Source organism: Sminthopsis crassicaudata, chromosome 2, assembly GCF_048593235.1.
Source record: "Sminthopsis crassicaudata isolate SCR6 chromosome 2, ASM4859323v1, whole genome shotgun sequence".
NCBI lineage: Eukaryota > Metazoa > Chordata > Mammalia > Dasyuromorphia > Dasyuridae > Sminthopsis > Sminthopsis crassicaudata.
Window position 1 is genome coordinate 669,662,472 of NC_133618.1, and position 27,955 is coordinate 669,690,426.

The window sequence follows — 27,955 nt, forward strand, 5'->3', positions numbered from 1 at the left end:
ATTTATCAGAATGCTTATTCAGTAAAGTCTCAACAATTTCCCTTCATTGTTGTTGAGAATAATTTCTGCTGAAATAGTATTTCAATATCTTGAGAGTGGGTATTCTCTCTACTAGTACAAATTATGATTGTGTCAAATCTTCTCATCCTCTGGAATGGATACAGATATCCATATTTCTGTGACTCAGAAAATCTAAACATTTTGCTAGAGACCTTTCTCAGATGCTTTTATCAGTTTAGTGGATTCCGTTTCAGCACTGGAGCTGTTCCTCCATTATCTTTCAATCTTGCTGCATGAGAAACTTACCTCTTCTCCTTTTATGCTATTTCATTGATAGTGTCATTTATGGAAGTATCGTGGACAATATGCCACAAATCCTGTGTGATCTTTCCATCACTATTGGTCATCTGATATTCTTTCTGTGATCCTGGTAATCATGATTCACATCTCCATGATACTGGTCCATCAATGATCAAAAGTAATAGTAGAAAAAGATTGGGATGATTTTAAATGATTAAATGGTTAAAATATGAATTTAGCTCAACAAACTTATCTTAATATTTTCCTCAAAATTCAGTTTTTATCCTATTTCATAGTTGCCTTATAGTTCTCTGTCACTAAATAGTCAAACCCTGATTTTTCCTTCCAAATCTTTCTTTCTCTCATCTGTTATATATAATCCATTTCAAAACCCTATCCATTCTACCTCTAAAACACTTTCCTCAATACTCTACTATTTCACATCTTTCACCTTCCCCCACTGAAACCTAGATCCTCATTTTTTTCTTCTAATTACCCACTATCTCATCAAAAACATTTATGAAGTGCCTATCATGTGCCAGACACTATGTTAAATACTAAAGAAACAAAAAAGAGATAAAATATAATCTCTTCTCTCAACAAATTAATGAAAAACAAATTAGCTAATTAATGTAACAACAAATATCTGCAAAGCTAATTACATATATATACACACACACATAGACATATTTATGTATATATAAATATGTCTATGTGTGTGTATATACATAATATGTATATGTGTGAGAGATAATTAGGAAATAATTAACAGAGAGAAGGCACATTGAGAGCGGATAAGAAAGGCTTCTTGTAAATGTGATTATAATTGGGACTTAATGGAAGCCAGGGAAATGAATAGATGAAGATGAGAAGGTAGAGCTTTCCAGGCAAAGGAACAGTGAAAGAAATGTCCAGAGTTGAGAGATTCAGGTTTTTTTTGTTTTTTTTCCCTTGGAACATAAAAAGTCCACTGTCATTGCATTGAGAAAGGAAGTAAGATATTAGAATAAGGGAAAGGATATGGGCTACAAATAGCTTTGAAAACTAGGCAGAAGGTTTTGAATTTGATCCTGGAAGCAATAGGGAGCTATTGGAGGCTATTAAGTAGAAGAGTGATACAGACCTATTTGAGCTTTGGGGAAATTGCCTCAATGGCTAAACAGAAGATAGATTGAAGTAAAGGAAGATGTGAGGCAGGCAGAAACATCAGAAAACTACTGCAAAGAATGGCTCTATGTAGAATGTTCTTTCTGCTTCAAAAATCTATAGTCAGATCCCAATGACTTCACCCAAAGTCTTCTCTGATTCCCTTTCCTTAGATAATTCCCACTTCACAAACGAATACTCATGTCACTTTGTACTTATCCTTATCTTTGCCATTTCTTTCTGTGTGTAATATGGTTAGTTATATTCCAATCTTTTATCTCTTGAAAATTTGAAAGATCCATATTGTTAGAGCTTGTATCTTATGATTCCAATCTGATTTCCCAAAGCTGAGACTGAGAGATATTAAATGACTTGACTAGGATCCCACAACTAGCTAATGATGAACCAAGGACTTGAATTCAGGTTGTTGGACCATTGGACTCTTCTCCAGGGACAGTCCCAATGTGTGTTCATTCTTCAACGGGCAGCAGCCTTTTTTTCTACTTTCAATCACTTCTTAGGCAGCCTGTATTTTCCTCTGAAATATTACAAAACACTTTTAGCTAAGGCATTGACCCTGAACTTAGAATGGACGAAAGATTTTTTTTGCTTTTGGCTCTCTCATTTCTGAGATTGTGAGTCACCTTCAGGCATATATACATATTTGCATACATGCATATATAAACACACATGTGTGCATATATGTAGTACAGTATCTTATGGTACAATCCAAAAAATGCAATCAATTAGTGTATGTAGCATAGTGTAAAGTACAGTACATGCACATATGCACCCATATACATACATATATACATATAAACATATATATATATATATATATATATATACACACACACACAGGTTTAAACAGACATTGTATATATATATATATATATATATGCATGTGTGCCTGCTATATGATATATTGTACATATAAACATGAACACGGTCATGCATCATACATATACATCCATATAAATATACACAGTGTGCATTGCACATATGCATGCATTTTTACACATATACACATGCACACCAAAGCTCTGTTTGGCATTCAAAGCCCTTTATAATCTAGACCCCTCTTACCTTTCCAATCTTCTTATATTTTATTCCCTAACACCTATGGTTTGATTGAGTATCTGACTATTCCACAAACTATTCCTTTCTAGGTATTCTCTTTGACTATCCTTAATGATTTGGATACTTTCCTTTCACTCCAATTACCCAAACTCTCTGGCTTCCTTTAAGTCCCAACTAAAATTCCACTTTCTCCAATCTCCCCTAATTTTAGTGCCTTCCCTTAGATGACCTCTAGCTAACTTAGTTGGGTCCTTAGTAGTCATATCTCCTTTTCACAAAATTCAAAAGCTTAACTTTTCAGTATAACTAACATTCCCTAGTAATTCTGATGCATTTTGTAAGCTTCCCGCTATGGCTTCCGTAATGATACTAGCTTCTTTGTAAGTTTCCAAGACAAATCTAGAAATAAATGAATGAAATGGGAACAAGTAGGACCATGGTAGGATGCTCTTCTGGAGCGGTCCTGGGAAAAAACTCTACCCTGTACAAAGTTCTCCAGGCTAGAGATGATCTTACAAGGCCTGGACCATTTCATTTCAAATCAAATCAACTAAGCACCTAACTATGAAAGGTGTTATGCTAGTACTAAGGATCCAAAGAAAATTGTTTCTGATCTCAAGGAGTTTACACTGTATTTGGGGATATAACACGTAAAAAGACAAGGAAAATGGAGATAACTTGATGAGAGAACAGAGAACTGTACAAGAGCATTGAAGTAATAAGGCCAGAAATCCTGCGTAAGCCAATACTCATCTTGATATTCCTACTGTGTGCCAGGCAATTTCTTGGGGTAAGACAAAATTTAAATAGTTCTGCCCTCAGGAAATTTACATTCTACTGGCATATCAACACAAGGACCCAAGAACCAACCTGGGAGATGAGGCAGGAGAATCCATTTTCCCTAGTTGTATATTTAACTGCATTTGACTATTTGGGCTAGCGAGATCAACGACAGTAAATAGGGAAGAATTTATGTGACCTGTCCTCCTGTGATAAAGCTTGGGAATTTGCTGAGGAACCAGCCAGTCTGTCTAGAGGTCAGTGAAACACACAAAGATTATCTAAATCCCACAGAGAATTTGTGATGTGTGTCCAGAGCTATAAATGCACAGAAGAATATATGATCAGATTCTAAATCTTCAACAGCAAAGGAGACCACAGCATAATTCAGGACTCACAAATCTTGCCCTATAGTTGGCAGAGAACAAAGAAAGCATTTTAAATGTGCCCCTCTCCCACCTCCTTCTCCTTTGGTCCACAAATACTTTGGAGCAATCAAAAAATGGCTTTTTATCTCCAAATCCAGAAGTTTCACAATTAGCTAATTAAAAAGTACTTCTATTTCACAAAAATAAAAGAGAAAGGAAATGGAATAAAGTAAGAATCATTGACTGTGGTAAAGGGGATGAGGAGGACTTCCCATTCTTTCAGTTCTTAAGAATCATCTTAACTTCAGATGATGGAGCTCTTCTGTTTGCTATGATGTCATCTTCTATGTTTTGACTTTCTTCTCCTACTCTGAACTTTGTGTATAGCTATTTAAGAAAATAGATTGATCAAGTAATGAGAGAGAGAGAGAGAGAGAGAGAGAGAGAGAGAGAGAGAGAGAGAGAGAGAGAGAGAGAAATCATATGTTTATCATATAGCAGGCTCTTTGCTAAGAACAAAAAAGAATACGAGCATAATATCTTCCACATGTTGTTATTAGATAAGAATCGAGATGGTGGAGAACAAGTAGCAACTGCGTCCATTTTGTTAGCATCAAGTTCGGGATCCTTTCATATTGCAATTCCAGGTCACAGTTTCAGGGTCAAGGAGATTACTAAAATTGAAAGATACAGGGGAGTGGGGCCCTGGTTAAAGTCCCAGAACAGAGAAGAATATGGTTCTTCACAAGTGTGCAAGGGTCCTCATCTCAGTTCCAAAACAAAAAGGAGTACTAGAGCTTGTAACTCTGTGAAAATATGGAAAGTGGTCATAGTTCCAGGCTCAAAAATTAAGTAACAGAGGTAGAGGAAAATTTAAGGAAAATGTGAATGATAAAAGAAAAATAAGAAAAGAGAGTTAAGAGCTTAATAAGAGGCATGAAGAATACTGAAGAAAACAACACCTTAAAAATAGAATTGGTCAAATGGAAAAGGTGTAATAAAATCTCACTGAAATTAAGTAATGTGACCCAAAAAAATGAAGTTCTAAATGTTTCAGAGGATGTTGGAAAATTGGGGCACTAAAGCACTGTTGGCAAATTGTAAACTGCTCTGACCATTCTGGAGAGCAATTTAGAACAGTGACCAAAACTGTGCATACTTTTTGATCCAGATATACTACTATTAGGTCTATATCCCAAAAAGATTATAAAAAGGGGGGAAAGGCCTACACATGCAAGGATATTTATAGCTATACTTTTTAGTCTGGAAAAAATATTGGAAATTGGAGAAATGACCATCAATGGAGGAATGGCTGAACAATTGTAGTATATGGATTTAATGCAATAAAAAAAATAATAAGCAGAGAGATTGAAGAAAAAAAAAACCAGAAAGACTTGTATGAACTGATATAAAGGGAAATGAACAGAACTAGGAAAAAATTGAACACAATATCAACAAGATTTGTGATGACCAAATATGAATGACTCAGCTCTTCTGAGCAAAACAATGGTCTCAGAAACACAAGTACAATAGACTCACAAAATTCAAAACTATTCACATCCAGTTGAAGAAGAAACAAAGTGAAAAGGATAAAAAAGAAGAAGAAAATGTGAAAGATCAAGTTGAAAAAACAACTCAATGATCTAAAAAGTAAATCCAAGAGAAATGTTTTATGAAATATCGGGCTATGTAAAATCCATGATAAAAAAAGCAACTAAGACATTATATTTCAAGAAATTATAAAAGTTCCTTGATTTCCTAGATTCAGAGAGTAAAATCAAAATTGAAAAAAAATACACTGCTCATTCCTTGAGTTACCAAAATGAAAATTCCTAAGCATACAATAACATAATTAAAGAGCTTCCAGGTCAAAGAGAAAATATTGCAAGCAGGCTGAGAGAAATAATTCAAATATCATGGAACCATAGTCATGATCACACAAGATTATCAATGTCTACCTTAAAGAAAAAGAGGGCATGGAATATGACATTATCGAAGGCAAAGGGATTAGGACTGCAACCAATAATAACTTATCTCACAAAACAATATAATCTTGCAGGGAAGAGTGGACATTTAATGAAACAGGGGACGTTCAAACAATACTGAAGAAAATATCAGAACTGAATAGAAAATTTGATTTTCAAATACAAGACTCAAGAAAAATAAAAAGTTAAACATAAAAAAGTATAAAAGGATACAAAATTACACTATACTATTTAAATTCCTATGAACTTTTTCATTATTAGAGTGTTTAGAAGGAGTCTACCTGGACAAAAAGCTTGAATGTGAGTTGATTATGTTGAAATGATCTCCTCAAAAAGGAGTAAAAAAAAATAAACAACAATGATGCACTGGAAGAAGGGAAAAGGAGAAGATAAAAAAGGAAAAATTAACTCAATAAAAGAGAACAAGGAAGATTTTTTTAAAATAAAGAAATAAAAGAAGGTAGGGACAATATTTGAACCTCATTATCATCATAATTGGTTCAAAGAGTAAAGAACATATGTGCACACTGTTGGGTATGGAAATCTATCTTATCGAATAAAGAAATAGAAGTGGAGGAACATGGAGGAAGGAGAAGGTAGTAAAAAGGAGGGCAAATTAAGGGAGGTAGTGGTCAGAAACAAAGCAGACTTTTGAGCAAGGACAGGATTTAAAAGATAGAAATAATAATTATGGGAAGAAAATTAAGTGAAGGAAAATATACAGCAATATTGTATGACAATCATCTGTGAAAGACCTGGCTACTCTGATCAATACAATGACCCAAAATCAATTCAAAAAGGACTCATGATTTTTAAAAAAATGCTATCTACCTCCAGAAAGAGAACTGGAGAACTCTCAATATGAACTGAAGCATAAACACTCATGATTTAAAAAAAAAAAAAAATTCTATCAATCTCCAGAGAGAGAACTGAAGAACTCTAAATGCAAATTGAAGCATCATTTTCTCACTTTGTTTTTCTTGCTTTTTCTTATTGTTGTTGTTGTAATATGACTAATATGGAAATGTTTTGCATGATTTCACATATCTAATTGATATCATTTTGCTCCCCTTTTCAGTGGGTGGAAGAATTGTGGGAGGACAAGAGAGAAATTTGAGCTCAATTTGTAAAGAAAATGCTAAAATAATTTTTTTTCAAAAAAAAAAAAGAAAATCAGACAATAATTAACAAGGATAGTAGAATAAAGTGATTTTTTTTTTTGAGGATGGAGTGACATGGACATGTTTATTAGCTATAGAGAAGGAGACAATCCAAATGGAGAAACTGAAGATAAATGACAACATGAGGATGAGAGAAGTGGCAGTCTAGAGGAGATGCAGTGAATGGAATCAAGAGATTCCATTTTTGAATCTCTTGATCAGGTAGAGGGTTAGCCTTAGTAAGGGTTAGGGCTATTTCTTCATGGAAGATGTGGGAGAAGGAGTGATCAAAGACCTTTGGGATTAGGAAAAATTTTAAGAAAACCTCTCCATGAATAGCTTCAATTATGTTCAGTTACATATGAGACAAGGTTTAGGTGAGAGTTTTATGCTACTCTCAAGAGGCAACATTATATCATGGATAGATACCTGGTCTTTAACTTAAAAGAACCTGGGTTAAAATCTAATCTGAGTCTCTCATTAACTGTGACCCTCAGCAAGTCAATTTATTCTCAGTGTTCAACACAACTCACAAAGACAGTAAGTTTCAGAGAAGGAGCCAACCCACAATGGTAGGGATGTTTTCCCTCATACCAGTGAAATCATAATCCCTCTCCCCAGATTCTATAGGCAATGAAATTCAGATATTTAGAGCTGGAGAGGACCTGAGGGGTCTACTTGGGGAACCTTAGTCTAGAAAGGTTCTGTGTGATTCCTGGAGTCACACAGCTAGAATATTAGGTGGCATTTGACTCCAAAATCTCATGCTTTGTTTTGTATATTGAAAATATTCAGGGTATTTTTGTATTAAATGGGCAATATTATTAGAAGAAGTAGAAGAAGAAACTTCCCATAATGTGAGAAGCTCTGATGGTAACAGAAAATTTGGAAACATTTCTTTTTTTTTTTTTTTTTTTTTTTTTTTTTTTTTTTTTTTTTTTTTTTTCTGAGGCTGGGGTTAAGGTAACTTGCCCAGGGTCACACAGCTAAGAAGTATTAAGTGTCTGAGATGAGATTTGAACTAAGGTCCTCCTGAATTCAAGGTTGGTGCTCTATCCACTGTGTCACCTAGCTGCCCCCTAAATTGGGAACTTTTCAAGAAATATTCTAATGAATGGATTCTGACTCGAGCTGAAAGATAGTGTCTTGTTTGTGGAAAATCAAAAATAAAACAGTGTCATAACATCACAAAATAAATATGAGTGATGTGAAGTTTAAATAGACTGGAAAAGTAGAAGGGGGTAAGGTCATAAAGGGCTTTGAATCTCAAGTGGATGATTTTGTATTTGATCCCAGAGGCAATAGGGAGCCACTGAATTTAAATGAGTAAGGGATGGGGTTGATATGATTGAATCTTGACTTTATGAAAATCTCTTTGATGGCTGAATGGAGGATGGATTGGAATGGGGAGAGATCTGAGGTAGGGAGACTCACTAGCAACATAAAGTGATGAGGATCTACACCCGGATGATAACATTATCAAAGAGAACAACGTGAAGGAGGGGAAAAACTCAGAACAGAAGGGAGTACAAGGGATATTGTTGTAAAAAAAAAAAAAAAAAAAAAAAAAAAAAAAATTTACCTATGCATATGTACTGTCTTTTTTTTTTTTTTTTTTTTTTCCCCCCTGAGGCTGGGATTAAGTGACTTGCCCAGGGTCACACAGCTAGGAAGTGTTAAGTGTCTGAGACCAGATTTGAACTCAGGTCTTCTGAATTCAGGGCTGGTGCTCTATCCACTGCACCACCTAGCTGCCCCGCACATGTACTGTCAAAGTAAATTTTATAATTATAAAAAATAATAAAAAAGAAAAAAATATATAAATTTTTAAAAAAGAGAGAGAGAGAGAGAGAACAAGGTGTAACGAAGACAGAATTGGCAAGCCTTGACAATAGATTGGATCCAAAAGTTGAGAAATAATGAGGAATCTCGGGTGATTCCTAGTTTGTGAGGGTGAGGGAATGAGAGACTGGCATTGCCCTCTCTAGTAATATGGAAGGATGAGGGGAGATTTAAGGGAAAAGAGAATGAGTTCAGTTTTAGACATGAGACATTTGAGCTTTCTATTGGACATCTGCTTTGGGATGTATGAAATTAAGTTCGATATGTGAGTTGGGATGGCAGCAGATCAGTTACATCAGGATAGGTGAATTTAAGACATTAACATAGTGATGACAATTTCACTTAACACAATGCCTGTTACATAGTAGGTGCTCAATAAGTATTTAATGTTTGATTGAATAATTGGGGGCTGATAGGATCACTAAAATATTATAGAAAGAGGTAAGGAGAGGACCCAAGGACAGAGCCTAGTGGGATGGGTGTCCCATAGTAGTTTCTCAATAAAAATTGACACATGACTTGAACTTTGAAGTTAAAGCATTTAAGAGACATGGGTAAGAACCAGAAAATAGAATACATTAAAAGGGATGTGATACAAAATCAACCTTCAAACTAGAGCTAGATGGTGAAAATTTTAACTACCACTAAAGAACTGAAATTTTATCTTAATATTCTCAAGGAATCATTGAAGAGAATAATTGTTTTGCTCTTCCCAAGCAGGGGAGGTACATGGCTATCCTTCTGCTGTAGGAAGATTATTTTGACAGCTGTATAGAGAATGGATTGGAGAGGGAAGAATTAAAAAATGAGTCATACTAAGAGAGACTGCTGTGATGTTCCTAATGAAGGGAAGAAAGACTAGAATACTGGTCTTGTGACTAGAAAGTCTTGTGAAAGAACATGGAATGCAAACATAACTCTGCTAACTTGCAGGTTTCAGAATCCTATTAGAAAGTCTTCTAGGTTTGTGCCATGATGAAGTACCAGAGTAGAACTTTAATTGATAAAGGGCTATATTCATGCATCCACCTAACAAATAATAGAAATAAGAAGGCCCTTTTTATCTTATAAACCATTGTTTGTGGAAATTGTTTATATGATCTCATATCAAAGGCTTAGATTAACTTCAATGGCCAGCTGTGTTTCAACTCAAAAAAGGCTAGTGATTGACATATCTACCAGTGTGACTGAAAAATCTAGCCAGTGTCAGCCCATAATCTAAATTATACATGGACAACTTGGTGTGCATTTAAAAAAAAAAACACCCTAATAATCTTTATTGTAAAAGTTTGTTTCAAACTGTATCTCATAAAGGCAGAGACAATGGGGAAGAGACAGAAAAAAAATATTAAAAGAAAAGGAAGATCCAAAAGAAATGAATTATAAATATCTGTGGGTTCATTAGATTTAGATCTTGAAAGGACCTTAGAAATAGAATATTTCAATGCTCTCAGATAACAGAGGAAGAAACTGATGTTGATAAAGTGGAAATGATGTCTAGCATAGTGCCTAGCATGTAATAGGTACTTAAATGTTGTCCACAGATAGATGGTACAATGGATAAAGAGTTGAGCTAGGGTCAGGAAGATTCAACTTCATGACTTCAAATCTAGCCCCAGATAGTTACTAGCTGGGCAAGTCACTGAACTCCATTAGCCTCTGTATCTTCATCTGTAAAATGAGCTGGAAAAGAACATGGCAAATGCTCCAGTATATTTTAACAAGAAAATCCCAAAGAGGCTTTTGGTATCGCACACAACCAAAATAACCGAACAATAAATATTTATTGATTGATGCTTGTGTTCATGGGGTAGTAAATATTGAGGCAGGATTAGGAACTCAAATACAAATCTCTAGGGACCAATGACAGTTTTTTTTGTTTTCTTTATCCTGATGAAGACAAAATTTCTAGGTAAAAACAATCTTCTTGTTCATTCCCCCTGGAATATAAATCATAATATTCAAAGCACAAAAACACATCAAAATGCTCTATGTCTTATGATTCTCAAATGGTAAACTGCAGTTTGAGATTTTGGATCAGATACAAGGAAGGAATTGAATGATGCTATTACATATGGCATAAAATATTGGACTAAGTCAAGGAATCTCAAGTTCAAATACTGCTTTAGTTGCTTCATTTTTTTTCAATAATTTAGGACATGAAAAAAAATAATAATAATCGAGGTCATGAGGATTATGGAGGTTCTATCCTACATTCTGGGAATACCAAAAAAGGCAAAAAGTTATTATTTGTGTGACCCTGGACAAATCATTTCATCTCTCTATGTGTTGATTAATCATTTGTAAAATGGGAATTGGACTTGAGGGCCTCTAAAGTCATTTCCAGCTCTAGAACTACGATCCATTGACCTTCCAGACTACAAAGAATATCAAATGTTGGAATAGATTTTTGAGGCCAGTTATGAAATCTAATTCTTGAATGGTATTTTTAAAAAAAAATCTAGCCCAAAGGGGCCCAGAAGATTTTGTCTGAAGACAAGGAAATAGACTATCAGAGGATTCCCCATAGGGGATTTTGAGCCCCAAATAATGATTATTGTACTTGCTTGTGCTCTTCCTCACTGCTGTGATGTATGACTTTAATTCTCATGTTATAGAGCATGAGAAAAGTTGCACCTCTTGCTTTACACTGAAAGATTAAAGTCCTAATTTCCAAACAATATGCTATGTGGAAAAACAATATTTGCTGAATACTTTAGGTGTGTATATAAATCCCTAAATGGTTCAAAGAGACTCCAGCTGTGGTCAAAAGTCATGAAGTTTAAGATAATCTTCCTCTATTAAAGAAAGCCTTATGTCTGCCATACTTATTGTCTTAAAAGAGTATGAATTTGACTTTTGACATTGGCACTGGCATGTGTTTAAGTTTTTGTGAATATTTAGCAATTAAAAAAAAAATTATGTTTCTGTGTATAACTGCCAGAAATACCAACCTAAATCAGGCATAAATAAAGCCAAAGGAGAGAAAGTAGTTGAAATAACTTGAGTGGGAAACAAAGCAGCTGGATTCAAATCTAGACTTGGTTCCTTATTTCCTTTGTGACTTGAATTTATTCACTTTTACTCTGGGCCTCATGTCTTTGAGCTAAAAATTCAATTAAAAGGCAAATTTCATTCAGTAGTCATTTAATAAGATGGGATGGGGGAGATGAATACAATAACTAATCTTAGCCCCTCCTTTTTTCTGCTATGGCAGGTAAGAATTTCTAAGTATGGAATATGGCATCCTTTGCCAGTGACATAAGATAGCGTCACTGGATCAGTTTCTCTGGTTCATTTCTCCTCCCCTTTTTATCACTAGACTGAATAAGGTCATACATATGAAAATGACTTTATGTAAAATGAAAAGCCATCAAAAACTTTAAGAAAAAAAGCCTTAATTAGGACATTATGGTAAAAAAAAATATCTTATCTAAATAAAGAACAAATTAGGAGAGATTTGGACTGGAACACTCTCTAAATTTCTTTCAACTCTAAATCTCTGCATCTTGTTTTCTATAACTGTAAATTTAAGTTTAATTTAAGAAGACAGAATGCAAATTTATAAATTGAAGTTTGAACAAATTTTATACAGTTTCATGGCTTGGTCCAGTCACCAATTTCCATTTCCTAAAAGTTTTAAATGTAAGTAATTTTTTTCTTTTAAAAAGATTCCACCAAGACTAAATTGTCACTCTTTGCAGATGATATGATGGTATATTTAGAGAATCAACTAAAAAACTACTAGAAATAATTCACAACTTTAGCAGAGTTGCAGGATACAAAATAAACCCATATTTTAATATAATTATAATATATAACAATATATTAATATTGTAATATTAATATGTAATATTAATATAATAATAAATATATATTATATACATGTAATATATAATAAAATATATTTATAAGTGAGTGGATGTCAATATTGCAGTTACAGAATGGCTAAAGAAGTTATTGTATATGAATGTTATTGAATATTATTGCTCTATAAGAAATGGTCAGGAGGATGATTTTAGAGAGACTTATATGAACTGAAACTAAATGAAATGAGCAGAAACAGGAGATCATTGTACTGACAACATCAATATTATACAATGATCAATCCTGATGAATGTGACTCTTTCCAACTATGAGATGATTGATGCCAGTTCCAATGATCTTGTGATGAAGAGAACCATCTACACCCAGAGAGAGGACTTTGGGAACTCAATATGAATCACTCTTTTTGTTGTTCACTCCCATTTTGTTTTCTTACTCATTTACTTTCTGTTTCTGATCTGATTTCTCTTGTGCAGCAAGAGAATTGTGTGAATATGTTTATCCATATGGGATTTAACATATATTTTAACATGTTTAACATATATTGAATTGCTTGCCATCTAGGGGAGCGAGTGGGGAGAAGGAAGAGAAAATCTGAAACACAAGGCTATGCAAGGGTCATTGTCAATGTTGTCAAATTATCCATCCATATGTTTTTAAAATAAAAAGCTTTACAAAAAATGTTAGCAAAGATGCAAAAAATGAGGATAATCATTGTTAGATAGGTTATGAGAAAGTAGATTTCCTACTGGTTTGTTGATGATGCTATGAATTGATGCAATCATTTATGGAGGGAAATGGAATTATTTAAATAATATGAGTAAATATCTATGTTCTTTCACTCAAAAAAAAAAAAAAAAAAAAAAAAGATTCCACCAAGCGTTTTCATGTATTTTGTGTAGGAGTCCAGGAAATATGAAATAATTGAAAATAACAGATGAGATGACAGACCTCCATTTTTTGTCTTTTGGGAATTTTGATGTTTCCATGATGTTAACCTTCTAGCAAAAGCAAAGCATTTTTTTTTATCTTTATTTCCTTTCTGTCTTCCCTTTTTTTAAAGCTACATGTCCTAAGTGCTGATTATTCAACCAACATCCCTATTGGGATTGGGGCATCTAATCTAGCTATCAAAAATGTTCCCTTCAGAGATCACCCCAAGTCATTATTTACTTAGAAAACCAAGACCAAACTTTTAAAGGGCTTCCTTAAACAAATGGCTGTGTTGACATGTCTCCTTTAAAAATCTCTGGAGGCATGTCTGATTGAGTTTTAATATTCAGACTTCTGAAAATAGTTGTCCTTCTAATGACAAATCCAGTGAAGATCCTGTTGGGAGAAAAGAAGGGGTGGGGGAATATCAGTCCTTATCTCTCTATATTTCCTTCATTGTGCTTAAGGAAGCCTGGATTATTTTTCCCAAAAAAGTTTACTCCTGAAAATCTAGAATAAATGAAAATATTTCATGACTTGTTGTTGTTGTTAATCACTGTACTAAATTATGAGTATACAAATACAAAATCAAATGTAAACCTTGTCTTTAAAAGAGCTTATATTCTAATAGGGAAAGTATACAAATAAGGCAATATTGTCTAGTACAGTCAATAGAACACTAGACCTGGAATAAAAAATTCTGCTTCAGACACTTACTACCTCACTTCCCTCATCTATAAAGTGGGGGTAATATTGGCACCTACCTCCCAATGTTAGCTTATTTATTTACTTGCAATAATACTTGAAAATTATTTTGTAAAATTTAAAATGTTATAAAAATGCTAGCTGACTTCACTATAACAGCCATCATCAGCACCATCATTATCATCATTAAAAGTTTCAGGGAAGGTGAAAGGTCCAGAGAGGAATAGTCTAACAAACTTTTTGGAGGAACAATGGTCGAGTTAATTTAATCATTGTTCCACAGTGGGCAAGGGAAAGGGAGCAGAGTTGCACTTGGTAAGCCTTCTGCCTAGTCTATCCAGGAGATGGCTATCAAATGGAGAGACAAATAATACACGACCTTTAATTAAAATATGACTGGGGTTAGTGTAAAGTCAGAGAGAGAGAGAGAGAGAGAGAGAGAGAGAGAGAGAGAGAGAGAGAGAGAGAGAGAAATAGAAAAATAGAATTATAACACATGGTAGAAATCTTGAGATACAATGAAACCATTAAAATTGTGGCAGAATTTAGGATGTGTTCCACAGTTAGATTTCCAACCTAAATTTTCCTTTATTTGATTCCTTAATGTCTTTGTTTTCCTGACTTCAGGAGCCTAATCCTGCTATGGGCAAGCCACCATATGCACGTACATATAGAGATGGTTCTAAATTCAAATAATTCAGTAAATAAGCATTCATGAAGTACTATTAAGTGGGTATATGCTGGAAATATAAAGAAAAGCAAAAGAGTCCCTATTCTCAAAGAATGTATAATTTCATAGGAGATAAAATAAAAAATAACTATGTATAAACAAACTGTATTCAGGATAAATGAGAAATAATAACATAGGGAAAGGTTTACACTTAAGAGAAGTTGGGAAAGGCTTCCTCTAGAAGGTGGGGTTTCACATGGTACTTGAAGGAAATTAGAAGGCAAAGGACAGGAGGAAGAGCAATAGAATCCTAACAAAGAACTCTAATAGTGTACAAGTGGTGATGTTGGTGGCTTTTAATCCATGGATACTCATAAAATCAAAGTCTCAGTTTCCCTCTTTTATAAAATGATTGTTGAATGTGATTCCCTCTGAAAGGAGCCTCCTTGTGTGCATCTAATTGTCAGAAGGTTTTGCACTCAGATCAAATTTTCTTTTTAAGTTTCTACACATTGCACCATAATCTATCAAGACTAATGTCTCATTCACATTTTAAACTAGATTTCATTAGTGTAGAACTTCCTTTGAAAATACAAAAAAAAACAAAAACAAACAAACAAACAAACAAAAAAAAAAAAAAAAAAAAAAAAAACCTTAAACTTATAGAGTTGTGTAAAGAACTGAGAAGTTCCTTGACTTGCTCAGGATCACATCACTGGCATGTATCAAAGCCACTTGAACCCCAGTCCACTTGAATCCAGGAATCATGCTTACTCTCAGGCTTGCTTTCTACATTCTGCTGTTCCCTCATGAGAGCCATGAACATTCTTCCATGTGCCTCCTCTAAATCTTCTCAAGGAAAATAGCATTAATTCCTTCAAACATCAGCCCTTATGCTCTGATTTCCCAGCCTCCCTGGTAGTCCTCCTCCATATAAGCCAAATTTAGCAGTTCCCTTCCTGCAATATGATGGTCATTACGGGACACAACATTCTAGATGGCGTTGAAGCAGCACAATCATGGTCAGGGAAGGGGGAATTGTCATTCACTGTTCTGTATACTTTCTTGTTTCTTATAGCCAAAAATTGCTTTGAGGTATTTTGGGTCATATCTGACACTTCAAAAATAGGTTAAGGAACAATATAAAAAAGTGTTTGTTTACACACACCCACACAGACAACCATGGAAACAGGATCTGAAAAAGTCAATATTTCCCTAAATGTAAAAGGGAAAATCTTTGGACAGTATAGTGCTGGGAGAATGTTTGCTACTGACATATAGAAAAAAGAAATCAATTCTGTTTTTCTCCCCTGTATTCTGTCCTCAGGGTTGCTGTGAAATAAAAAAAAAAAAAAAATGGACAAGAGAATGCAAACTCTTTCAGAGTTGATATTGTTGTATTTTGCTTCCTTAGCAAAATTTCTTTCCTAATAAATTTTTGTTGGACAGCCAAAAGGCAAAACAGATAGAGTATTAGGCTTGAAGTTGAGAAAACATCATCCTGAATTCAAATCCAACCTCCTCAAATACTTAATAGCTATGTGTCCCTGAACCAATCATTTAATACTTTTTTGCTTGGTTTCCTCATTTGCAAAATGAGCTGAAGAAGGGAATAACAAACCATTCCAGAATTTTTGCCAAAAAAACCCCAAATAGGCTCAAAAAGAATCAGACTGAAATGACTGAATAACAATATAACAATAACAAACAAAAAAAAAAAAAGAAGTACCTTTTAAATTTCCCTTTTAAAATGTTAACCTTTTTCTCTCTTGGATGATATTTGTATTTATACAGATTTTTCAGTGATGGTTGAAATATCTTCATAAATAATGATTCATTGATTATTGAAAAACAGTATTCCACCACTTACATGGTTTTAAGAAGCTTAGGAAAGGCAGTCCTGCAACACAATATCACTGAACCTTTCCAGAATCAGTGTGTAGCCAGCATTGTTATGTGAAGATATTTAAATATAACCGCCATCCAAGAGAGGAAAAGGTTAAATATCTGAAAATAAATTCTAATACTTCCATTTACCCCTGCTGGACTCTAGGCAATGTATTTCTCTCTGTGCCTCAAATGAACTGGACAAACTTTACATCGCTTGAATCTCTAATTTTAAATTCTTATGAAGCCAATGAATCTGGATTAGTTTATTGGTTCCTTAACAACCCAAATAAAAGATAAAGAGAAAACCCCAAATAGTGCATTTTTGGAGATGGAGAGGTGAAAGTTAGGAGCCTTGGCACTGAGTCAAGAAATATAGAGTCAAGTCTTGGCAAAGTGAACAGTCATTGAATCAAAGGGTTATGAGAAACTATGTCCTCTAATTTGTACCTTTTATTTTGAGAGGCAGTCTGTCATAGTACATGATATGCTTAATATGGCATCAGGAAAACTTTAGACCTGAATCTAAGGCAGGTCTCCTGTCTTAGATATCATGAGCTGTATAATGTTGGACTCATTTACCTCCCTTGGTCTCACCTTCCTTATCTGTATAATGGAGAGAACATTATACCCTAGGAATTTTTTTTTTTTTTAGGATCAAATAAGATAATGTATGTAAAGAGCTTGCAGACCTTAGAAATCTGTGTAAAAGGAGTTGCTGTTATTTTACAGTATGAAACACTGGAAGCTTTCTGAAGATTGTTATTGTTAAAAAAAAAAAAAAGGCAAAAAAGAAAATAATGTGTATATACATATCTCTAATTGTAGCTATCCAGAGCACCCTTTTCATATCTGTCTGTGTCTCTGTCTAGGTCTACATCTTCTATGGCACTATTGATATTGGTAGAGATATGGATAGAGAATTATGATATAAATGAATGTTCCCTGAATATTGTTTCTTTTCAAATGCTCTGTAATTTAGATTCCAATTGAGACTGGCCTTCTGCCCAGTTTGTTCTAATATAGGATTTACTGCATTTTAAAATGGGGGAAGTTCATCAAAGAAACCTGCTATTCACTTGTAAAAGAACCTAAACTTTGGAACTGTCTGAGATTTTCAATATTTTCTGTTTTCATTTTGTAAATGATAATTTAATAGCATGCAATTATATTCCAGGGGTTACCAGCAAGCCATGTGCGGTACCGAGTGGAAGACAAACAATATCCTTACCCAGCAAGCATATTTGACATAGAAGAATATTCAGGACGTGTTATCACTCGAGTGAATCTCAATGAAGAACCCAGTACAATATTTAAGGTGAATTTGTCACTATTCTTTGTTTCTTGTTTTGTATGCCAAATTCTCTCTCTTATTTTAGACTTTGGAAATAATATCTTCTTTTTCCAGTTTTGTAAAAGACATTGTGAATAGTTGGTTATCAATCAATCAATAAAAATGTATTAAGCTCCTACTTTCTGCAGGACATTTTATTAAGTGCTAGAGCTATATAAAGAGGCAAATGATATTATTTGCCCTCCAGGATCTTATAGTCTGATTGATTTGGGTTTCTTTTAACACATTTTAGAATGTGGTGCATGAAGTACACCCAGTTTGTACCTGTCTACTAAGATAAGATACTATATTAGAAATATAATAATGACTCTTCAACCATAAGTAAACTACTTGGTTTCCATTACTTAAAATAATATTTTTCCCAAGTAAGTTCAAGAATTACTTTTTTTTTTTAAATTTGGAGCTATTTTTAGTTAGTTTCCATCATCTCCTTTTATGTTTTATTATCCTATTTTCATTTATGTGTCAGATATTTCTCTGCTTAAAATATATAGTTATCCTCAAATGTATTGTGGTTTTCGATGAAGTTTAGGATGTGTTTAAATTAGTTCTTGCTAAGTCAGAGACTGAAATTCTAGAGTGGTCTTCCAGATAAAGGAAATCTTTCATTTGTCACATGGTGATTCCCCCAAGCTCTATCTATTCTTGGAGTCATGAATAGAGAAGAGCATCAGGGGATTTGCTTCATGGTATTGACCTTGAAAAGGTGAAAACAAAATGGCCACATCTCCTCTTCAGCAGTCCTGGTTGCTACCTAGGAGCTTAGCAGATAATTAGAAAGTATAATTAATCAAAATAGGAAGCTACTGAATTGAGGACACTATTAATAATACCGATATGTAAGCATTTATCATAACTTTATTCCTGTACCAAAGCACATTATCTCAATTCCCATAAGAAACTTCATGGCCTGGTAGATAGAGACTTGGCCTTGAAGTCAGGAATAACTGAGTTCCTTCCACTCTAACTCTGATTCATCCTAGCAAAGTTATATGATTTTGAGAAGGAGCCTTTACTTTTCAGTCTTACAAACAATTCTCTAAGGCATATTTTCAGTGATTTGACCTTCTGATTTGTATTAGGGACTAGGAATATACAACATTATTAAAAACATCAATCTAGTCTATATGTATACATATGTAAATGCACATTCATATACATACAGTCTAGACATATACATATACACACATGATCACATTACAAATTAAAAGATAAATGTAAGGATAGATTTTGGATTTTTGTTTTAGGCATCAAAATTACTAGTTAGAGTTTTGGATATTCTAGAAATGAGATGCTATGGTATTTTTTTTTCTTTTTTAATAAATCGGGATCATTTATATATCTAAGAAAATTAAATGGATTGATAATGAGGTGATCATGAGAAATATAAACAACTACATGCTCCCATTGTCTTATCCATAACTTCAAAAGAACTTAAGCAAGACCACTTTTCCCCATATCAGGCCCACTAAGTGGATCCCCATTGAGAAATTAGGAAAGAACCTGGTTGAGAGTTTTACAGTATTTATAGTCATGGATGAGATTTTTGGAGAGAATGTTCACTGTGATAACATCACAAATCCTTTGAAGTATTAAAGTAATTTCAAATGTTAGAGAAGTTTTATTTAAATATTTTTTCAGAGTTTTGTTGTTGTTGTTTTGTTTTATCAAAAAGAGAAATGTTCATTAGGAAAAGAATCGTGTCAAAAATAAATTCCAGAGTTTCCTTTTGTTTTTATCATGCTCACTATTTTATAGTTCTCTGTACATTTTATTTGCTGTTCATTTACTTGGTTACAATGGCAGATTTTGCACAGAATCTGTAAAGGTTTCCTAAAAAATAATGTTTTTCCCAAATAAGTTCAATAATTGCTTTTTAATTTGGAGCTATTTTTAGTTAGCTCCCATCTAGTTTTATGTTTTATTATCCTTATTTTCACTTATGTGTCAGATATTTCTCTGCTTAAAATATATCGTTATCCTCAAATGTATTGTGGTTTTAGATGAAGTTTAGGATATGTTTAAATTAGTAAATGTTTCTCCAAAGGGAAGGGATATGTTCATTATTCTAAAACAATCAGTCATTTCTTAGGGCAGATATGGGGAGGGAGGTAAAGATCATTTCATTTAAATAATTCTGAACAAAAATAAAAAAGCATTTTGTGTCCCAACCCAAACATAGGGCACACATTTATGACAATATCCTCTTTTACTTTGATTCTATTTATTTAAATTAATTTTCCCCTCTAGCTGGAGGTTGTTGCTTTTGATGATGGTGAGCCTGTGATGTCTGGAAGTGCCACAGTGAAAATCCTCGTCTTACATCCTGGAGAAATCCCACGCTTCACACAAGAAGAATATAGGTATTGACTTAATCACCATAGGGGACAGGGTGGAAGCTTATACCATTATTTTATGCTGCCAATGTGGGTATCAGTCAACAAACATTCATTAAGTGTCTATTATGTACCAGGCACTACTCTAAACTCTGAGGATACTAAGAGGGGAAAGGAGAAGGCAATTTCTATTCTCAAGAAATCGCAATCCAATAGGGAGCCAATATACAAACAACTGTGTGTAAAAAAACAGACATATGTGATAAATTGAGAATAGTCTCAGAGAGAAAACACTAAGATGGAAGAATGGGAAAGGCATCTTGAAGAAGATGGGACATTTACTGAAATTTTAATAATACCAGGAAAGCTAAGAGACAGAGATGGGGAGGAAAAGAGTTTTAGCAAGGGAGAGAATTAGTAAAAATGCCCAAAGTTAGAAAATGAAGTATCATGATCCAGGAACAGCAGGAGTCTAATGTCAGTAGATGAGAGTAGGAGGGAAAGAGAGAGAAGGAGGGAGGGAGAGAAAGACAAAGAAAGAGAGATAGAGACAAAGAGAGAGAGAGACCGAGATAGAGATGAACAACAGACATGCATGTGTATATTTGAATAAGGAATAACAAGATTGGAAAGGTCTCAGAGTTTATAGATGACTTTAAAAGACAAATAGAGGATTTTGAATTTGATTCTTAGGACAATAGGGTATGAAGTTTAAGCCTAGGAAAAACTGAGTGGAAAAATAATGTCTACTGTATAGTTTATGACATGCACTTAGAGCTTATCCACTACTCTGTCTGTGTATGTGTGTTGGTATGTATGTGCATGTGTGTCCAGGCCATAGAACAAATTAATCAATTGGATTCAGAAATTTAATTAAAAACAAGATGATTTACATTTGGAAAACATAAATCTGTATCAATATCCCTATTTTTTTCCCAGATATAGTTGTCCATATTTACATGATCACATGGAAGACTCAAAAAAAAAACTATATTCTTTAAAAAGTTTAAAACTAATATTACTCAGTGAACCATGGAAAGGAGGATGAGTGCTAGGAGCAGATTGAAATAGTGGATGTTCCAAAAAATGTTGATGCAGTCCTAAGCTTTAATAACTTAACTTCAAAGAACCAGAATAAAGGATATCATCAGGAAATGTATTTACAATAACAATAATTAGCAATTTGACAGTATAAAGACACTGTTTGCCCTGCAGTTTACACAAGCTAGCTAAGTTGATCCTTAACAACAACACTATGAAATAGGTGCTAATATCACCCCTTTTTTTCAGGTGAAGTTAATGAGGCTATGGGAAATTAAGTGCCTTATCCTAGTAAATATAGTCTTTAAAAAACAATAATAAGTATCTAAGCCAGGATTAGAACTCAGATCTTCCTAATTCAGTGTCAAAACATTCTAGCCAAGATTAGGTCATAGGATAAGAATGAGGCAAGCCAGAAACTACTAATATTCTTGTGATATTGATAGTCAGCAAACACCCAATACATTAGGTGATCCTACTATGTCAGATTTAGAATAATATATGGGTCAGAATCACACACAAGGAAAGGGGCAGGAGGGGACTATGATTTACCTTGTTGGCAGGATATCACATAAGATCCCTAAACCACAGAAGAATGTGCCATCAAATTGACAACTTCAATACATTTTTTTTTCTCTGAATTACCGCATTCAATAAAATGTGAATGAACCAGATATTGTAATATATGTGTGGATAGATAAATAAATAGAAATAGAAACAGAAATAGATATAGATATATACATATAGGCACATGTCCATATGTGTGTACATATATATATATATATATATAATAATTATAATTATGTAGGTATTTTATTATATTTCATTTCAATGTAAACTAGAGACAGATAAGTATCAATGTGTATACTTTTAGAATTGTAATAAGGAAGATAAGATCATGAATCCTACTCACACACTTATTAGTTGTGTTACGCCAGGGAGTTCACTTAATCTCTCTATGCCTCAATTTCTTGATTTATAAAATAGCACTAACATCCCAGGGTTGTTATGAGACAAAAAAACAATGAGATAATGTATGTAAAGTACTTTGCCAACCCTAAAACACTCTCGATATACCAGCTATTGTTATAAGTTAAATGACACGAATATAGGTAAAAATAATAACTGTACCTTTACAGAAGCTTCTCATAATTTCCAAATGCAATAAATCATTCTAAGTTGTGCATCAAATAATAATCTTAAAATAAATTTTCTTTGGAGGTGACAGAATATTAAAGATATTTAGTAATCATTTTTAAGATCCCAAAAACATGGGAAAGATTCCAACAGAATGCAGAATATGCCGGACAAGATTGCTACTGCAGAAAAGAAAGGTGGCCAAAAATCAGAGACTCCTACTAATCCTGCTTTCTCATGTCTAGCCAATTATGGGGATAGCCTAAGCAGACATCCAATGAGTCTTTGAGAAGATCCTAGTAAGGGAATGAGCAGGAGTTTTCTGGCAATTTTCTTTAGCAGACAGTATCTTTATCACACAATTGACTGAAAAGTGGATAGAATGTGAAATCCTACCGTAGTAATCATGTATTGATGGCAAAAAAAAAAAAAAGGCACTTGACTCTGCAGAGCAAAATGCAGTTTTAAATATTCTGTTCCATCTAACCAGGCTTTATACCAATGATAATATCACATGATGAGAACATATAGATAATTTGATTCAATTAACTTATTTTCCATTGAGAATCAATATTAAGTGAGGTGTGAGAAAGAGAGGAGGATGCTCCCCAAAGGTTTCTACAAGTGTTCTAAAGTGTTTCTGGCAAAAAACAGAAAAGTACAAGAGTCCCTCTATCAGTGGCAAAACTCCCCATTTAGTCCTTATTTGCAGGTGACAACCGGGTCTATATCAAGTCATTGGATTCTACAGAGCATCTTTGATTAAGTCTAAGATCATTGAAATAAGATTTTTCTCACCATGCAAATATAAACAGAATGATACAGAAAACATATCGCCATGGCTATGATTCATATTCTATGTTTATGAATATTATCTTCTCCATTAGGTTCTAAGTTCCTTAAGGGCAAGTATTGTTTCACATTTTCCTTTGTGCCCATACAGCTTGGCTCTGTAGAGCTTAGCAAATGCTTGTTGCTTCATTGATTGATTGATGATGTACAGTCTACTAGGAGATAGAACATCCATACAGATAACTGAAATAAACTTTACTTAGTTATTCAAATAGAATTGAAAGAGTAGAGGCCCATCACTGACTTCAAGGATGGCAAGTGGGAATAGACAGAGACACAATTGAGGCATAGTGGACATTGTTGATAGAGGGACAAGATTCAAAGAATGTTGATCTCTGATGGGTTTGAACTAGTAGTTCCCTTTGAGCAGAATTTAGTCAGGAACATCAGGGAGTTGATATAGCTCAGAATTTGTTTTAGAGAACCATTAAGAAGAGTCCATTGTTTAATCCTTATGCATGAGTTTTCTAAAATAGAAAAACCCTCCCTTTGAAAATTCCCTGCACCAAAATAGACGTAATCCATTTATGATTTAATCATATCACCTAGAAAGGTATGGGAAGATTATAGAGATTAAATGATTTACTAGAAGATAACTTATGTAGAGTACTTTGTCAACCTAAAAACACTATATGAAAACTCTTTATTAGTAGTAAATGACAAAGGCTGGATTTGAACCTTGGTCCCCCTGAAGTCAGTGAGTCAATTAGAATTTGTTAATGATGATTATGCATTTATCACCATGCTAATCACTAGAGATACAAAAAGAAATAAAGACAATTCATGTCCTTGAGCAACTTATTTTCTAATAGGCAAGACAACACATACAAGGGAGCTGAAAAGATGAAGGGTAGGGAAGGATGGTGGGGAGGTACCTAAAGCCCCAAGAAAACTGAAGCTTGGCTGGTCTTGGACTTTCCTCAAAATCTAAGGAGGAGTTTAGCAATGGGAAGACAGATTTTCCTATTTAATTCTTGAAGATTAGCTTTCTAGGACTCCCAGGTTTCTGGGAGACAGGCTCTCTGGTGCAAAGAGCTGCTGCATCTGAGACATGGTAGACAAGTCTGGAGAGATGGTTGCAGAACTAGGAGAGGAAACTCCAGTACTATACAACATTATTGTACATAATGAGCAAAAGAACCAGAGAGAGAGAGAGAGAGAGAGAGCCAGAGAGATAAAGACAGAGACAGAGAGACAGAGAGACACACAGAGACAAGAGACAGAGAAAGACAGAGAGGGGAGAGAACCATAAGTAGCTGGACTTCTGATGATATATTGGTATCCATATATATAGGTGAGTAGATAAACAAAGATACAGTTGAATATTATGCAATTGAATTTGTGATTTAGAAAACTGACCCCAATTGCCATATATTTGTTTTATACATCTATTTTGTTTCTCACATACAAGATTAGCTTCTTGAGGGCAGAAACTTATTTGATTACCTCCTTAATTCCTAAGCTTGACTTATTACCCAACAGCTTTAAAAAAATGCTTTAAAAAAATACTTGGGGCTTGCTTGCTTACTTGCTTTGAACAAGTTACTAATCGTGCTTTAATTCCAGTAGGATCTTAAAAAGTATTTGTCAAATGAAATTGAATTAAAATTTCGTACTGTTCTTAAAGAATATCTGCCTTTCTAGATTTTAATATGTGACATTACATTTTACTCATTTTGCTTAATCTGATTTAGGACGACTATAATTTTTCATACATTTAACCAGGAATATTCCCAATATCAGGTTTCCAATATCAGGTTCCTACTATATGTGACAATGGCTTTTCAGTGGATGATGAAGCACTGGTTTTCCCGAATAAGTGTTTAACAAATGTTTTCTCCCTGATTTACTTCTAAGACCATTCCAAAAATAGATACAGGCCATTTTCTAGTGCATTTGAGTGAAAAAAAGGACTGACTTTGTCATCTAGAAATCTGGATCCATCTCACATTTCTGACTTGGTAGGGACCATGTGATTTCATTAATACTTAATTCTTTTAACTGTAAAAACAGTATAATCACACTTGAGGCAGCTATCTCCCACAGCTCCTATAAAGGAAACTTATTTGTAAAGCTTAAAACTTTCTAGAAATCAAGTTTTACTATTGTTATAACCAAGAGGATAGACATGAAAGAATATGAGTGTGCCATCCAGGTACCATCTTGCTAATGTTCAAATGGATTTGTGCATTTGTTGGTTAGTTTCCCACAGTCAAACCTGCCAGTCTGTGCTGGTCCTGTCCAAGTTCTCCCTTGGGTGTGCTACAAGGGAATCCATTGATTATGCTGGAAGTCTTCTTTATTTTCTCATCACTTAGGAGATGATATACCAGAGAAGTCCATGGGTCATCACTAAAGTCTGCGTCTTCTCCACATAACCAGGTTTCTTCTTTTCTGCCCATACATTTTTACATGATATCCTTTATTCTATTACTATTTCATCAAACACTAATCCAGACCCATTGTCTAATGGGTTGCAGTCTGATCCTCATGCCTCTCTGTTGCCCTCTGTAGAGGGCCGGAACTCTGGACAAGTATACTTGAAACAAAGTGTTAACTCAGTGGAATTAATGAGATGATGGTTCTTTAGTTTACATGTACTTAGTACTTAGCACGATGATATAATGGTTCTCTAGTTCCCATATATACTTAGTACTTATCATGGTGATGTAATAGTCCTTTAGTTTACACATACTTGTATTACTTGTATTATAATTACTGATGTAATTGTAATAGGGTACTTAAACTGGGGACAAAGTCAGGTTCAAGGGGAAACTGGAAGACTGACACACTGCTGGAGGAGACTGGTTTAGTCAGTCTGACTGTGAATCAGATTACTGGAGGAGAATAGACTGGTTCAGAATAAATGGGTCAGACCATGACAATCACAGACTATATAAGAGACAATAAAGACTTTGGACTCTATTCTTGTTCCTTCTTGTGGTGTCTATCCTGCTGAGACCAAGGCCCTTCCGGAGGACCTCCAGAAAACTAGCCCAGACATTACATCCCTGCAGGTGATATGTCTCATCAATTTTTTTTTTTTTTTTGAAATCAGAGCATTCATTCTAAGACTCATAGGCATACAACAATTCATGTAGAAATATTAGTATTTTTAAGTTCACCATTTCAGATAGGATTTTAGGATCATTAAATAACTTTGAAATTTCCAAAGATGGTTGGACCTGTCCTTCTTCCTGTTCTTTTCTGGGGTCGTCATTATCCATTTGTAGTCTCTGCACAAAAGATATATACTCTGATGAATGGACTCACTAGACTGTCTAACTGCATAGACTAGGCAAGAAATGGTATCATTCATCCAATTGGTTTATTAACCACATAACTCAAGGCCTGAGACCCCTTCATAATGGGTCAATAATATCACTTTGCAAATGGAGGGAAATTTGGACAGGGTTCTAATGTAATAGAAAAAAAAGGTAACGGAGAAAAAAGCCAAGGAATGGATGCTAAAATATTAGTCTGCCTTATATTAATGATTTATCTTTAATTTCATCATGGTGGCAAATCCCTCTTAAAACAATGAACATAGTTTGTCTGTAGTTTAAGATATAAGTCAGGGAGAATGGTCTGATGACCACAGGGATTAAGGACTAAGGGAAGATAGACTACCCAGCTAGTAGAAGTCAAACATTAAAATGATCACTGTGAGAAATGGATGGGCATTTATTTCTGCTTAAAATGGAGTATATTGCATATCCTATAAAGGGGAATGGATCCTGATGGATCAAGTTCCAGAAGGAAGAAATAGGGCCTAAACCACATAAAAAGGCTTGACTTGGCTTCTGTAGGTGAGGTCCTATTCTACAAAATTAGAGTACCCAATTATTGCAAGAATGTAAAATAATTCTTTCCTGCATTTTTCAGTGAGTTAGTGGAGTTCTTGGTAAGGTATTTTGCTTCTTAAATCATTATAATCTTTATTGCAAACTCAACGTGCTATCCACTACACCACAATGCCTCCTCAATTTACTGAGATCATAGATCAATTAGGATAGTAAATACAAACTCTTACAAAAACTTCACGGAACAAATTTGCCATTTTGTTTATATGATCTATCGACCAGGGGTTCTCAAACTATGGCCAGCTGAGGACATTTATGCTGCCCGCTGGGTTATGGCAAATGGGCTGAGGGGCGGAGACAGAGTATGAGTTTTTGTTTTTACTATAGCCTGGCCCTCCAATACTCTGGCCCCCTATTTAAAAAGTTTGAGGACCACTGATCTACCCTTTTTACAGCTTCTTATTATAAGTAGTCTCCTAGCTTAGAGAATAAACCCCTAGTGGACAGGGATTGTCTTAAGTCTTTCTTTGTGTCCTCAGCACTTAGCATAGTGGTTAGACTGTAGTAAGTGCTTAACAGATGTTAGGAAACTATGAATATGACCTTACCATCTCACAGGGATTCATTATTTTTCTTTTGCATTTTAAGTCATGTTGCATAATGTCCCTTTTAAAAAATAAATAAAGTTGATGCTGAATAAATAATGGCCACCTTTCACCTTCTCCATTTAGAAATACCAGTCAGTATTTGG

The 27,955-nt window shown here is 34.3% G+C and overlaps 1 protein-coding gene across 1 annotated transcript in view; it reads left to right on the forward strand.

Moving 5' to 3' along the window:
• PCDH15 (protocadherin related 15) overlaps positions 1-27,955 on the forward strand; it is a 2,229,510-nt gene that overhangs the window by 2,022,266 nt on the left and 179,289 nt on the right. The window contains exons 26-27 of the mRNA XM_074297067.1: positions 17,859-17,999; positions 20,286-20,398. Coding sequence (XP_074153168.1) covers positions 17,859-17,999; positions 20,286-20,398 — 254 coding nt within the window. The remainder of the gene's footprint in view (positions 1-17,858; positions 18,000-20,285; positions 20,399-27,955) is intronic.